At 42.2% G+C, this 16,518-nt stretch overlaps 1 protein-coding gene across 4 annotated transcripts in view; it reads left to right on the top strand.

Moving 5' to 3' along the window:
• The window catches only part of IFT88 (intraflagellar transport 88), a 142,042-nt gene that overhangs the window by 100,910 nt on the left and 24,614 nt on the right, over positions 1-16,518 (top strand). For all 4 annotated transcript variants that reach the window (XM_073613459.1, XM_073613457.1, XM_073613458.1 and 1 more), the window contains exons 21-23: positions 876-928; positions 1,222-1,287; positions 3,169-3,275. In XM_073613459.1, the coding sequence (XP_073469560.1) occupies positions 876-928; positions 1,222-1,287; positions 3,169-3,275 (226 nt within the window). The remainder of the gene's footprint in view (positions 1-875; positions 929-1,221; positions 1,288-3,168; positions 3,276-16,518) is intronic.

Genomic DNA, 16,518 nt, shown 5'->3' with positions numbered 1-16,518 from the left:
GATCTCTACAGCTCCTCCAGAGTTACCATGGGCCTCTTGGCTGCTTCTCTGATTAATGCTCTCCCTGCCCAGCCTGTCTGTTTAGGTGGATGGCCATGTCTTGGTAGGTTTGCTGCCATACTCTTTTTCCATTTTTGGATGATGGATTGAACAGTGCTCTGTGAGACGTTCAAAGCTTGGGATATTTTTTTTTTATAACCTAACCCTGCTTTAAACTTCTCCACAACTTTATCCCTGACCAGACTTGGCCTTCATAATGCTGCTTGTTCACTAAGGTTCTCTAACAAACCTCTGAGGGCTTCACAGAACAGCTGTATTTATACTGAAATTAAATTACACACAGGTGGATTCTATTTACTAATTAGGTGACTTCTGAAGGCAAATGGTTCCACTATTTTAGTTAGGGGTATCAGAGTAAAGAGGGCTGAATACAAATGCACGCCACACTTTTCAGATATTTATTTGTAAGAAAATGTAAAAACCATTTATCATTTTCCTTCCACTTCACAATTATGTGTCACTTTGTGTTGGTCTATCACAGGGTTCTCCAAACTACGGCCCTCCAGATTTTGTGGAACTACACATCCCATGAGGCATTGTAAAACTCTGACATTCACAGACGTGACTAGGCATGATGGGTATTGTAGTTCCTGAACAACAGGAGGGCCCTGGGGTCTATCACATAAAATCCCAATAAAATACATTTCCGTTTTTGGTTTTAACATGATAAAATGTGGAAAATTTTAAGGGGTGTGAATACTTTTTCAAGGCACTGTAATGTATTGTATGGGCCCATGGCATCTATGACCTCTGGTCAAAAAAGGGTTGCTGTAACATGATTATGGTACTTACCCATGTTTTTGCTGTTTTTACAGACCTACACAAGTAAAATGGCAGTTGATGGTGGCAAGCTGTTATAGGAGGAGTGGTAACTATTGCATTTATTCTAATTTATTATCTTCCTAAACCATTAGAATGTACATCATAAAGCAGATTGACTATTCAAGCACATGAGCCAATATTTAGCAGGGTCTACACATTTACTGTACCCCCTGACATTTTGATATTTAAAAAGCATAAATCTGACCTGCCCAAATCATGCTAACCAGTCATTTAGTAACACACAAAGACATTAAGAATAAGCCAGGTTTTATTTTAACAGGTGCCTTCAAATGTTTAACTCTTTTATGGAATTGTTGTGTTTGCCTCTTTTTTATGCAGGAAACTATCAAAAGTCACTTGAAAAATACAAGGATATTCACCGAAGGTTCCCAGAAAATGTTGAATGTAAGGAATCTTCCTTTTATGGGTTTGTTGTTATCTGTGTACTAAAATAACATCTGTGGTTGTAAATCTATGCATATAAGGGGTACGATAAGGAAGGGACTGCCCTCAGGTGATACAAAAAGATGAAAGAAATCCTCTTACATAAGTTGTACCTGTTTATCTGAAGTCTTCTCTACATCCCTTGAAAGTGCAGAGTTTATAAAGTTTGTTTAAAGCTGTCAGAAAAAAGGGGGCGGGGAGCTGAAGTTGCACTCTGCAGAGCTCAGTGAGGAGAGCTCTGAGAGCCGATTGGAGGGAAGGGACACACCCCCTTCACACAGGAACAGAGCTGAAGGATGTCAATCAGCTGGAGATCCCTCCCCTGTCACTATTTTTTCTTGATGTCAGGAAAACTTGTCAGAAGTATTTCGTTCTGATAGCAGAGGAATGAAATAGCAGACAGAAATGACATATAGTGCTCTTAATTGAGACAAGTGTTCACTATAAAGGGATATGCTTTGTTCATATTTCATGTCTGAGGTTTACAACCACTTTAATGGTAGGTAAAGTGTTTTTTTTTTTCTACATATTTTTCTTATACTCAGGGCTAAAATGGTAAAAAAATATAGGTAAATATAATTAGGTAAAATTAGGTAAAACTGAAATAGCATATTAACATTATGTAGTCTTCTAGAAGGCCAGCAGGTGGAGCTCTAGTCTGCTTTTCACATCTGAAACATCCTATCACTCTCAGCTGTGCTGAAAACAGCCTGTTACGCCACCCCTTATCAAATGGTCTAGGATTACGTGATCCTGACACTTTGCCATCAACAGGATCGCTATACAGGGCTAAACAAGGTACAGAAATGCTCCCCTGTCTCCATGGTTTGCTTCCTCACTGACTAAATGAGCAGAACATCACTCCCTCACTGGTGAGTTGGATTCTGCAACCTTTAAGTCAATGATTTAGTGGCACCTCGCTCTATTGGTCAGTGAGGGAGCGATACATTGAAGCAGGTGAGTATTTTCCCTGTCACTGTCAAAATGTTGTAACATCATCCTTGGCCTGTCAGAGCCTCACAGCAAGATTTGACTTCTGTGCTGTCTCTTTGGATAACCCATAGTGCCATGGTAATCTTTTGTCATGTATAAATAGTTTATTTGTAAAACAAAGTTTCTGTGTATTTACAGGTTAGGCTGAGTTTCATATATACAGTTGCAAATCTCAGGCTGCTAGAAGAAGACATCTCCAGCCCCCGAGTTTGTAATCTCCAGTGGTTTCATGAGTGCATTGCATAGAGGATTTCTTCATCAGGGCTAAAATGATTTTTCAGACCAGTACTGGCTGTGAGATCAAAATTAGATGCTGAAAGACTGTGATAGGTTGCCCAAGTGTAGCATCAATCTTAGACTGAAACATTGCCAGAGTAGCTAAAGATATACCACAGTGCTGACTCTTTTGCATAGGTCCAATTGCTAAATCCGAACAGGCAAACTATATTGTACCACCAACAATTAGATCTGGTGTTTAAAACAAAAGCAGACAAAATTAGGAATCAGGCAGATAGGCAAGGGTTGATATGTAAAGCAGAGTGGGGCATGCCCACACTTGTACCTATGCACAGTAATCAACCCTTGAATACAGGCAAGAGAAGAACGCACTATAAAAAAAACTGCACTCACTTCAGGACAGTTTTTTGCTCTCGACGAGCCAAAACCTGTCATGCAACCCAATTTTACCAGAGAATTTACCTAGGCTTCTTCTGTATGCTCCTCGGTGAATCCAAATAACCTATATAACAGGGTTACGTTATCCCATACACATATTTTTTTTGTTGAAATAAGTCTGCTGTGGATTTTAAAATTTCATGGTCATATTTTTGTGCTGGGTTTTGTAAACAGGTTTGCGCTTTCTGGTCCGGCTCTGCACCGATATTGGGTTAAAGGAAGTCCAAGAATATGCAACAAAGCTGAAAAAGGCAGAGAGGATGAAGGAGTTAAAGGAGCAGGTAATCATATGCTGTGTGTATATGTATATTGAGGAAAATGGGTACAGCAGACAATTACAACAGACTTCTCCATCTCCAAAAATAGAGCAACAAGAGCATAGATGGTGACCGCTAAAAATGTTCTTCTTCCCTTATGTATGAGGGAAAGTTTTACTACTGGAAACCAGAGACTGAATCTTTGTTGTTCAGTACTGTATAATGTAACTACCAGGGAGGAGGGAGAAGGAAATGTCAAAAGTAGAAAGAGGCAGTGGCGTCTCCAGCTTTTATATTTAGGGGGGTGACATGGGGGGACAGGGTCAACTATAAAACTCAATTATATTATACAGTATCTCACAAAAGTGAGTACACCCCTCTCATTTTTGTAAATGTTTTTTTATATCTATCTTTTTATATCTATTATTTTTTATATCTTTTCATGTGACAACACTGAAGAAATGACACTTTGCTACAATGTAAAGTAGTGAGTGTGCAGCTCGTATAACAGTGTAAATTTTCTGTCCCCTCAAAATAACTCAACACACGGCCATTAATGTCTAAACCGCTGGCAACAAAATTGAGTACCTCTAAGTGAAAATGTACAAATTGGGCCCAATTAGCCATTTTCCCTCCCCGGAGTCATGTGACTCGTTAGTGCTACAAGATCTCAGATGTGAAGGGGAGCAGGTGTGTTAAATTTGTCATACTGGTCACTGGAAGGTCAACATGGCACCTCATGGCAAAGAACTCTCTGAGGATCTGAAAACAAGAATTGTTGTTCTACATAAAGGTGGCCTAGGCTATAAGAAGATTGTCAAGACCCTGAAACTGAGCTGCAGCATGGTGGCCAAGACCATACAGCGGTTTAATAGGACAGGTTCCACTCAGAACAGGCCTCGCCACGGTCGACCAAAGAAGTTGAGTGCACATGCTCAGCATCATATCCAGAGGTTGTCTTTGGGAAATAGACGTATATGAGTGCTGCCAGCATTGCTGCAGAGGTTGAAGGGGTGGGGGGTCAGCCTGTCAGTGCTCAGACCATACGCCGCACACTGCATCAAATTGGTCTGCATGGCTGTCGTCTCAGAAGTAAGCCTCTTCTAAAGATGATGCACAAGAAAGCCTGCAAACAGTTTGCTGAAGACAAGCAAACTAAGGACATAAATTACTGGAACCATGTCCTGTGGTCTGATGAGACCAAGATAAACCTATTTGGTTCAGATGTGTGATGGCAACCAGGTGAGGAGTACAAAAACAAGTGTGTCTTGCCTACAGTCAAACATGGTGGTGGGAGTGTCATGGTCTGGGGCTTCATGAGTGCTGCCAGCACTGGGGAGCTACAGTTCATTGAGGGAACCATGAATGCCAACATGTACTCTGACATACTAAAGCAGAGCATGATCCTCTCCCTTCGGAGACCGGGCTGCAGGGTAGTATTCCAACATGATAAAGACCTCAAACGCATCTTCAAGATGACCACTGCCTTGCTACAGAAGCTGACAGTAAAGGTGATGGACTGGCCAAGCATGTCTCCAGACCTAAACCCTATTGAGCATCTGTGGGGCATTCACAAACGGAAGATGGAGGACCGCAAAGTCTCCAACATCCACCAGCTCAGTGATGTCATCATGGAGGAGCGGAAGAGAACTCCAGTGGCAACCTGTGAAGCTCTGGTGAACTCTATACCCAAGAGGGCAATGCTGGAAAATAATGGTGGTCACACAAAATATTGACACTTTGGGCCCAATTTGGACATTTTCATTTAGGGGTATACTCACTTTTGTTGCCAGCGGTTTAGATATTAATGGCTGTGTGTTGAGTTATTTTGAGGGGACAGCAAATTTACATTGTTATACAAGCTGTACATGCCTGACCACTCCACTAACCTACCTGATTCCAACACTGACCACTACACTGACTTACCTCTCCACTACACTGACTCACATGATTCCTACACTGACCGCTACACTAACCTACCTGATTCCTACACTGACCATTACACTAACCTACCTGACTCCTACACTGACCCACCTGATTCCTACACTGACCATTACACTAACCTACCTGATTCCTACACTGACCACTACACTGACCTACCTGACCACTACACTGACCTACCTGACCACTACACTGACCTACCTGTCCACTACACTGACCTGCCTGACCACTACACTAACCAACCTGATTCCTATCCTGACCACTTCACTGACCTACCTGATTCCTACACTGACCTACCTGATTCCTACTCCCTCCATTGGGGGAGGGGGGCTTGTCACATCCTCAGCTCTGAGGGGCTTATGCTGGGACCTGTAGTCTTTCACTTTTGGGGGGGTCACAGCCCCCAAAAATTAAGGACTACAAGTTCTAACATTAACTCCTCTGATCTAAGGATGTGACTTCCTCCTAAATTGAAGGACTACAAGTCCCAGCATGAACCCCTGAGATCTAAAGATGTAACCCCTTAGATTTCACAGGTTTATGCTGGAAACTGTAGCCCTGTTTGGGGGCTTTGGTGAAATATCAGGGTTCAAAACAGACACTAATATCTTACTTTTGAGACAGAGAAAGGGACTGAGGACAGAGATTCCCCAGTCCCTCTCTCTGCAGCCTCAGCTACACCGCACAATGAATTAATGGGAAGTGCTCTGTTCTGAGCCGCTTACCATTCATTCACAAACTGAATCATAGCAAACCCCCCCTTTTCCTCACAGCAGCCCAAAAGAGAGGACAGAGGGAAGCTATCAGTGCTGCAGGGAGCCATCAAGACAGGTGGCTCCCTACAGGCTCCCTCCACACCGGGTACAGCCAATTCTCCTACCTGGGGCCTGGGAACTGGGTGCAGTGCTTCTTCTGCAGCATTCTCCTGATCCGAGAGCCAGGGACCGGTGGTGTCCCTTCCTCTTGAGAACCGAGCTGGGCAACGTGGTGTGAGACATAAAGGTCACTATCACTTTTGTGCAGACGGAGTGATCTACCGCACTGCCGCTCCCGACAATTCAATTAAAGCCCTAGCATGCCTCAGCCGATTGATATAGAAGAGGCCCAGGCTTTAATTTACCTGTCGGGAGCCACAGTGCGGTAGATTACTCTGTCTGCACCCGAAAGTGGTTAATTTATACCTATTTCTGCCCATTATCAGCCCTGAGTTGCGGACGCCCATGCTCCCAGTGTCAGTTTAATTTAATTAGGGGGACAAAGGATAATGTGTGGGGGGGTCATGGCCTCCTCTGCGCCCCCCTAGTCACGCCACTGGAAAGAGGGCAGTCACGGGGAAGGTAAGTTAGGTAAACAGGGAACATAGAAAAAAAAGGGAAGGGAGTAGTAGGGGAATGAGGCAGTCCCCAAGCCTTAAACTCTGAAGAACTTGGAAAGTTAGGCTAAGAGGCAACACAGAATATTCAAAATATGCTCATGCCAGGGTCTTAAATTCTGAAGGTTTAATTAAACTGCATTTCGGAGTAACATTCCAATCACTCTGACCTACACAATGGGCACCCCATACCCTCCGACTGGCATCTGTAGTCATGATCAGTGAGGGCAAAGGTTGTAGAGGACTTTCCCAAGAAAGATTGCTTTGACTGGTCCACCACTTGAGAAGACTGAGCTATCACCTGAGGCAGGACTGTGCTCTGAGTGAATGATGATCTCACTGGTAAAGGCAGTTGATCTGAAATCACCTTTGTTACCACCTGGGGGCTATGAGACCACTGGGATTGCAGATGATAGCAGACACAAAAACTGCATTCTGTAGCCATCAGAGAATCTCGGCTTTCATAATCCTCTGGATTTCGAGAAACTTGCTCTGTGGGAGAAACACACAACCCAAATAAGTGTTGAGAAAAACTCCTAGGTACTCTAGTACTCGAGTTGGATGAAAATTTCTCTTCTGCAAATTGAGAAGCCACCTGAAGTGGGATAAAATTTCACAGGTCAAAGATGTGAGCAATCATGATCTCAAACTTCCTAGGATAGGGTAGTTGATGAATGGAATAGACTTCCAGCAGAGGTAGTAAGCCAGTCAACAGTAAGGAGATTCAGACATGCTTGGGACAAACGTAGATCTATACGTTAACAATAATAAAAACACAAAAAGTATACAATTTTTTTTTAAAAATGGAGCTAACTTGATGGATCACTTGGACTTTTTTCTGCCCTCACTCTACTATGTTTCTAAGATGTTGCTGAGACAAGATTGTTAGTTTTGTCTGATTTCCCTTCCATATTCTTCTTTTCAGCTCTTTTCAGAGGATGGGGAAACAAACTATGCACACATAAGGAATCAATTTATAAATAGTTCATCTTCATAGCATATGTTTCCTAATTTTTCTCCTTGGCTCTAATGCTGACATGTCACGCAGATATCTACTTATACATAGACCAAATGAGTCATAAAGTGAGCTGGGGTAAAACTGCACTCTATCACACTCCTGAAATGCATGCCTGTGTTGGCACAATGTATTTTTGCAGGCGTGCCAGACCATATACTAATATGACCTTGTGCTGGTGAGCTGTGCTTTTGTGACATCTATGACCTTAAATGACTGTTACCTGCCAAATTACCTGTGTAATTTTGTGCAGCCACGTTTTTAATCCAAAAGATAGAAGTCTTGCGAGCCACAATAATCCTATGCTCAGTATGCAAACAGTACCAAAGATAAATATCTAGCAGCAGACGCAGTCCACGTACTCATAACCGTGCAAAGGATATAACATAGGAAGATTTGCGTTGCGCTTGATTGTATATCATACAGGGAAATATCCAAAATCACTAGTGAAAAAAATGTCACTGCTCACATATAATGTGCATAATTGTGCAAAAAATGTATATAAAAAATAGTTTGCGTTGTGCTTGATTATATGTCATACGGGATACTATCCAATTTCTCTTGTAAAATTTAAAAATAATTGATATCACTCACATACATATAGTATATATATAAACCTGTGAACAGTAAAAGTATGAAGTGCACACATGCACCTAGAATGGTGCTAAATATAATTGTGCGTAAAAAATATAGTGACAAAACTTAAATAAAACATGCAATGCTCTTATAACGTGCAACATGCAAAAATCTATTGAGATATTGAACATAAACCGCACGATGCGTTTATAAAGATGCAATCAACAATTTTCATATTAGTGTCCCAAAATAAAAAGTGCTTCCATATCCATAAGAATAAAAAAAAAACGTCCAAATCCTCCAATGTGCTGAATTCCAGTGCCATAAACAACCGTGATGCGCCTCAGTGCCCCCCCACAGTGGTTGCGCTCACCTTGGAGCGTGTGACACAGTGTTTAAATTGTGTCAAAACACGCTATGTAGCCACCCCCTGGGCTATATATGGTTAGCTAGATCGATCTCCACTCTGGGTCAGTTTGGCTCCATAGACAGCATTCATGAAAACGAAAAAAAAAAACTACATAGTGTGATCCAATTTAAAATATTTATTCAACAGGCAACTCTCCCACAAATGGGTTACTCACATTTCCTTGGTGCTATTGTGCACCAAACAATCCAAAGCTCTAAAGGGTATATCGGATGGTCTGCCGCGGGGTATGCGCTTCTCCCGGCTCAGCTGCTCACTGCTCAGCTGTTCGCTGCTCACTCCGTCCTGGCCCCTCCCCTACGCGTGTTCGACACAGGGAGTCACGTGTCTTCATCAGGGGGATCTGATGAAGACACGTGACTCCCTGTGTCGAACACGCGTAGGGGAGGGGCCAGGACGGAGTGAGCAGCGAACAGCTGAGCAGTGAGCAGCTGAGCCGGGAGAAGCGCATACCCCGTGGCAGACCATCCGATATACCCTTTAGAGCTTTGGATTGTTTGGTGCACAATAGCACCAAGGAAATGTGAGTAACCCATTTGTGGGAGAGTTGCCTGTTGAATAAATATTTTAAATTGGATCACACTATGTAGTTTTTTTTTTTCGTTTTCATGAATGCTGTCTATGGAGCCAAACTGACCCAGAGTGGAGATCGATCTAGCTAACCATATATAGCCCAGGGGGTGGCTACATAGCGTGTTTTGACACAATTTAAACACTGTGTCACACGCTCCAAGGTGAGCGCAACCACTGTGGGGGGGGCACTGAGGCGCATCACGGTTGTTTATGGCACTGGAATTCAGCACATTGGAGGATTTGGACGTTTTTTTTTTTATTCTTATGGATATGGAAGCACTTTTTATTTTGGGACACTAATATGAAAATTGTTGATTGCATCTTTATAAACGCATCGTGCGGTTTATGTTCAATATCTCAATAGATTTTTGCATGTTGCACGTTATAAGAGCATTGCATGTTTTATTTAAGTTTTGTCACTATATTTTTTACGCACAATTATATTTAGCACCATTCTAGGTGCATGTGTGCACTTCATACTTTTACTGTTCACAGGTTTATATATATACTATATGTATGTGAGTGATATAAATTATTTTAAAATTTTACAAGAGAAATTGGATAGTATCCCATATGACATATAATCAAGCACAACGCAAACCTTTTTTTATATACATTTTTTGCACAATTATGCACATTATATGTGAGCAGTGACATTTTTTTCACTAGTGATTTTGGATATTTCCCTGTATGATATACAATCAAGCGCAACGCAAATCTTCCTATGTTATACGTTTTTAATCCAGACACAAGTACTTGATCATGTTCTTTTTGCCTGTTGCAGTCAATGTAATTCAGCATGGCTGAGACTATGAATGGATAGTGATAGAAAAGCATCCCATGGATAGTCTCTGTGCATGCTCTTCCAATCAAAAAGTTCTATTTTACAGCACCATCCAGGGCCGTAAAGCCTGATTAGTTTATAGTGCTGCCCCTACCTCTGTTGTGCAATACAGTAGGCTTGTACAAAGACAGGTCGACCAGATGAAAAATACATTTAGGTATTTTTAATGAATATATACAGTGGGATTATATGGGGTTTTTTCACACCTCCTCCTGCAATAACAAACATGTGCTAAATTGAACGTTCACTGACTTTTTTTTAAAGAAAAGTTATCCCTTTTTTTTTACATATTTATTTATTTTTTTAAGAAAAAAAGGTCCTTCTTAGCTGTGTGTAGCTTGTTACAGGGTCAAAGTTAGCAGGGTGTATTTTTTAAATGACCTGGTTAGCAGTGTGTAGTCTGGTAGAATGCCTGGTTATCTACATGTAGTTTGTGAAAGGTCCTGGTTAGCTGTGCGTCGTTTTGTTAGAGGGCCTGGTTATTAGCTGTATGTAGTTTGTAAAACCACCTGATTAGCTGTGTGTAGTTTGTTAGAGAGCCGGTTTAGCAGTGTGTGGTTTGTTAGCGGGTTCCTCTTTAATTATCTATATAATTTCTGCTTGTTGCTCAATTTTTGTACTTCATCTCAGCCTGCACAAAAAACAATGTCCTTAAATGCTCATGTCATCTCTTTGAAGCCAAGAATTTCCATTTAACAAATATTTCATCTTTAGATTCCCTTCATTCTTTTAGCAGACATTTTCATATCAGGATTCAGCCAGATGATTCAGTCAGTAGCCTCCCTTCCAGGCTGCTCTTTTGTTCCAGAAGTATGTCAGTTGGTTCAAGAGAATGCATTACAATATTAACTAAGAGCACGTAGAAGAATAATTTTATTAATTTGAATGTATTACTGCTGCAGTTTTTCCCAATTCCTCTTTGTGCAACTGCTCAAGCTCAGTCCAGTTGCAAGGGGATCGTAAATCAACAGCCATATACTCTTTTGGATTGAGTTCTGAATTCTGACACTGCCGTTTCAGGACATTAATCATTCCTGTACACATTTGGCTTCACGCTTGGTATCATTGTCTTTCTGGAAGGCAAATCTTCTCCCAAGGCTCAGGTTTCTTGTAGAATGTATCAGGTTTTCCTCCAATATTTCCCTGTGTTTTCCTACCTTATCTCTACCCTCACAAGTCTTCCAGCACCTTCTGCAGAGACACAGCCCCAAAGCATGATTATGACAGCACCATATTTCACAGTAGGGATGGTGCGGTTATGATAATGTGCAATTTGTGGCTTATGTCAAACAGCGCTTAGTCTAATTGGAAAAAAATACTTTGAAATGATTTTAATCAGACCATAGAACCTTCTTCCAGCTACTTTCAGTCTGTAGTCTTCAGAACCTGCATTTTAGCAAAACTTCTACCCTTTTTTTGATATCTGTACTACAATGGTTTTTGTGTTTTGTACATCATGGTTTAAGCACATTTTCTTGTTGATGCAATGCATGCAATGTCTCCACTGTCTAATTATGGCTGTCAGTATTGTCTCATGTAATGTAAAGGGATTGAACTCCATTCGTAGACTATCCCCACTTCGTTCCATCATGAATGCTGCTGCCAGACTCATCCACCTTACAAACCGCTCAGTGTCTGCTACCCCTCTCTGCCAATCCCTCCATTGGCTGCCACTCGCCCAACAAGTTAAATTCAAAATACTAACAAGAAGTTACAAAGCCATCCACAACTCTGCCCCCTGCTACATCACTAGCCTAGTGTCAAAATACCAACCTAATCGCCCTCTTTGTTCCTCCCAAGACCTCCTGCTCTCTAGCTCCCTCATCACCTCCTCCCATATCCGCCTCCAGGACTTCTCCGGAGCCTCGCCCATCCTCTGGAATTCGCTGCCCCAATCTGTCAGAAGGTCTACAAATGTATCCACTTTTAGGCGATCCCTGAAAACCTACCTCTTCAGAGAAGCCTATCCTGCCTCCATCTAACAACTGCACTATTTTCTCCATTAGCTCATCCCCCACAGCTATTACCCTTTTGTATAACTTGACCCTCCCTCCTAGATTGTAAGCTCTAACGAGCAGGGCTCTGATTCCCCCCTGTATTGAATTGCATTGTAATTGTACTGCCTGCCCTAATGTTGTAAAGTGCTGTGTAAACTGTCGGCGCTATATAAATCCTATATAATAATAATAATAATAATTCATAAACGCTGGTTAGCATTGAAGGAGTTCAAATCCTCTAACGCAGATGTGGTCATGAATCAGGAGACACGGGCAGAGGGATCATTCAAATTTGCATCTAAGTTTTTTCCCACTGCCTTTGTGGCGTCTGATCCTTCTGGAAAAGCTAGAGTAGCAATTCTCTTCAAACACTCCTGTTCCATGCAAATCAAATCATCTTACTTACACCCTCAGGCCGTTATGTCCTCCTGAGCTGTGACCACATGAATACTTCCTTTACCCTAGCTATTGTTTATGCACCCAATTTGGGGCAGATTGGGTTCCTTGAAGAGGTTTTTGAGAGAATTCAGTCTTTCTCACAACCCTTCATGATCATGGGTGGTGATTTTAACCTATGCATGTCTCTGACCAAGGATAGATTCGCCCTATTTTAAATTACCTCATCTCTCCAAGTGCAAAAACTTTCTTCCTCGTTCCGAAAAATTATCCAAGCCCACAAAATGTTTGACACATGGAGGGTGAAACATCCAACTGCCAAACAGTTTGTTTTACTCCCCACCTCGCAAACTATATACAAGACTTTATCACTTCTTTGTCTCTGCTACTCTACTGACGCATGTAGTTAATTCTGACATAAATCCGATTACCTGGTCAGACCATGCATCCATAATACTTGACCTTCTCCTATCTGCTCCAACCTCCAGGAAGTGTCACTGGTGCCTTAATGAATCCCTCCTCAACATCCCTGACGTCAAACTCCACTTACAACAAACAATGACTGAATTCTTTCAACTCAATGAGGGTATAGTATCTGAGACCTTCACTTTGTGGGAAGCCCATAAGGCTTTCTTCAGGGGTGAATGTATCTCCTCTGGATCTCGCCTAAAACGTGACTCTGCTCTCCAACGCTCTTCTCTTTTAACCCAGCTGTCTGCAGCAGAGGAATGCTTACTTAACTCCCCCACTGTGGATCGTCTTTGTGCTGTAATCTCTCTTTGAAACCGTATTAAATCAAGCAAAATCTCGAAGTCCTTGTTATGGACCAAACAAACATTTTATGAATATGCTAACAAGCCTCATAGAATGCTGGTCCATAAACTGAAGCCACGCCCCTTTGTTTCTACTTCTGACTTTCTGCTACAATCCGATGGAAATCCAACATACTGCCCTCGGACCATGTCTAAAGTCTTTTGTGAATTCTACCAGAAACTCTATAATTGCTTATCCACAGACCCGAATTCTCAGTTCACACCAGAGAAATGTAATACTTTTGTCGATTCTCTAAACCTTCCCACAATATCCCCTGACAATCGCTCTGGGCTAAATGCACCTATAACTGTTCAGGAAATCACTAAGGTTATTAACCATCTACCGTCACATAAATCTCCAGGCCCTGACAGACTCCCGTACTCCTACTATAAGACGTTGCTTCAGACTCTCACTCCACACATGGTAAAATTGTTTGCCTCTTTGATGAAAGGGAACATCCCCCACACCCATTTTTTACATGCTTTGATTACGGTCATCCCGAAACCAGACAAAGACCCGACGTTCCCTGATAACTACCTCCCCATAGATCTACTAAACGCTGATTATTATTATTATTGTACAGGATTTATATAGCGCCAACAGTTTGCGCAGCGCTTTACAACATGAGGGCAGACAGTACACTTACAATACAAATTAATACAGGAGGGATCAGAGGGCCCTGCTCGTTAGAGCTTATACAATGTTCACGAAAATCTTGGCAAATAGACTGTCCTTACTTCTCCCTTCGCTAATACACAAGGACCAGGTTGGTTTAGACATGCGGGGGACAACACCAGATGTACTATTGACCTTATTAACCTCTTAACCAAAACTAAGCGACCTGCTATAGTGTTGAGCCTGGATGCTCAGAAAGCATTCGACCACTTAAACTGGTCATTCATGTTTGCTATATTATCCAGATATAGATTCTCTGGCCTATTTATGCAGGCCCTTAAGGCGTTATATTCTAAACCTACTTCCCAAGTGCAGCTTGCCTCCCATGTGTCTCCATCATTTCCCCTGAGTAACGGCACTAGACAGGGCTGCCCCTTATCGCCCTTGCTTTTTATACTCCGTCTAGAACCTTTGGCCGCAGCCATTCAATCCCACCCTGATATAAGGGGTGTGATGCTGAGACACAGGGAGTACAAGCTGTCCTTATTTGCCGATGACATCCTAGTAACAGTAACACATCCCCACATCTCTCTCCCATCACTTCATGATATCCTACACTCAATCGGTAGTCTTTCAGGATTTAAAGTTAATTAGACTAAAACTGAAGCCCTCCCTATAAACATCCCGACAAACACCCTCACCTCCCTACAGGGGAATTTTAAATATTGATGGTGTTCCCACTCACTTAAGTACCTGGGTGTTCACCTGACTCCCTCATACTCCACGCTCTTTCAGGCCAATTTCCCCCCTTATTTGCAGAAATAAATAGATTATTGAAAACATGGTCAAATCCCCCCCTTTCCCTCATTGGGAGGATTAATGTCCTCAGAATGTTGATACTCCCTAAACTGCTGTATCTCTTTGAGACATTGTCAGTATTGATTCCTATGCCCCAACTGAAAACACTTCAGAGAAATTTTCTGAATGTTATATGGAACAATACTTCTCATAGGATAGCAAGCTCGGTAGTCCAGACTTTGCGAACCAGGGGAGGTCTGGGAGCTCCTGACCTACTAAAATATTATTATGCTACTCACCTGAGAGCCATTGCTTCTTGGACGTCCAGATATGCCCCAAACAGATGGTCTGAAATTTTGAAATGGGGATCACCTGCCCACCCTTGCTGAATGTTATGGCCATCCTCTGACAAATTCATCTCTCAACTTCGAAGCGTTTGCTTGAACCCGATGTTATTCACACTTTTGATTTGGAAACGCTGCTCCGGTAGATACTTTCTCTCTTCTCCATGCTCGCCACTTGTGAACGTTCTGTTCAACCCGGAAATCCCTGACAGTCTATCTTATAACCCTATGTTACCATGGACCCAAGCTGGTATATTTCAGTTACGCCACTTAGTACACCCAGTGACATGCAAGCTTCTCTCCTTTTCTGATTTACAATCCAAACATAAAATCCCCAAATCTCTATTTTATTCTACAAATGAAACATTTTTTTGCCACCAAAATTTCTCATATGATTTTAGACATGCCAACCAAATTTGAACTGTTATGCTCAAGAGGCCCCTATGAACCCCACCTGATTTCATCTATCTATAAAATCCTACATGTGGCTCCCCCCTTGACTGAAAATAGTCATGCATACATGAGGAAATGGTCCCATATTTTGCAATGGTCTTTTTCCCTAGGGGAAAATATGGGAATCTACATCTAAAGTTTCGCGGTATGTGGCACAGAGCGAGACTGCTTACAAAATACTTATGTTCTGGTATAGGACCCCAGACTTCTTACTGGTTCCAAAGCGGACATCGTTTGGGCAATGCTGGAGATGTGGTTTATCCCTGGGTACCCATTATCATTTATTCTGGGAATGCTCTGCACTTATACCCTTCTGGACACAAGTTTATAACCTGCTGGAAAAAGTCCTAGATATACCCATCCCCTTAAACCCCATACACCTTCTTTTAGGTCTCCCACTCCCGAATACACCCAAAGCTACCAGAAGATTGATGGCATTTATCTTATTGGCAACCAAACAAGCTATACCTCAATGCTGGCTGTCTACTTTACTTTTCCTCCTACTTTTATGCATTTTCTCTCAGCCATAGCTGATAAACGCACAGTGGAGCCCCTGACTGCTGTGATAGATGACTCCCTGCCAAGATTTGACAAAATCTAGGGGAAATGGAACGTTTCTGAATATAACAATGAGACGCAACCTCCAAATCCATAATGCCCCATACACACGATCGGAAATTCCACCAGCAAAAGTCCGATGTGAGCCTTTGGTCAGAAATTCTGACCGTGTGTATGCTCCATCGGACTTTTGCTGGCGGAATTTCCGCCAGCAAAAGATTGAGAGCAGGTTCTCTATTTTTCCGACGGAAAAAGTTCCTATCGGAAATTCCGATCGCCTGTAGCAATTTCGATGCGCAAAATTCCTACGCATGCTCGGAAACAATTAGACTCATGCTCGGAAGCATTGGACTTCATTTTCTCGGCTTGTCGTGGAGTTGTACCTCACCGCGTTCTTGACAGTCGAAAGTTCAGAGAACTTTTGTGTGACTGTGTGTATGCAAGGCAAGCTTGAGCGGAATTATTTCGGACAAACCATCCAAGTTTTTTCTGACGGACTTTCTGATCGTGTGTATGGGGCAAAGGGCTACATCAGGGAGACCCAC

Source organism: Aquarana catesbeiana, linkage group LG02 (genome assembly GCF_042186555.1).
Source record: "Aquarana catesbeiana isolate 2022-GZ linkage group LG02, ASM4218655v1, whole genome shotgun sequence".
Taxonomy (NCBI): domain Eukaryota; kingdom Metazoa; phylum Chordata; class Amphibia; order Anura; family Ranidae; genus Aquarana; species Aquarana catesbeiana.
Note: the sequence above shows the minus strand (reverse complement) of the source record. Positions and strands in the feature narration are given on the sequence as shown.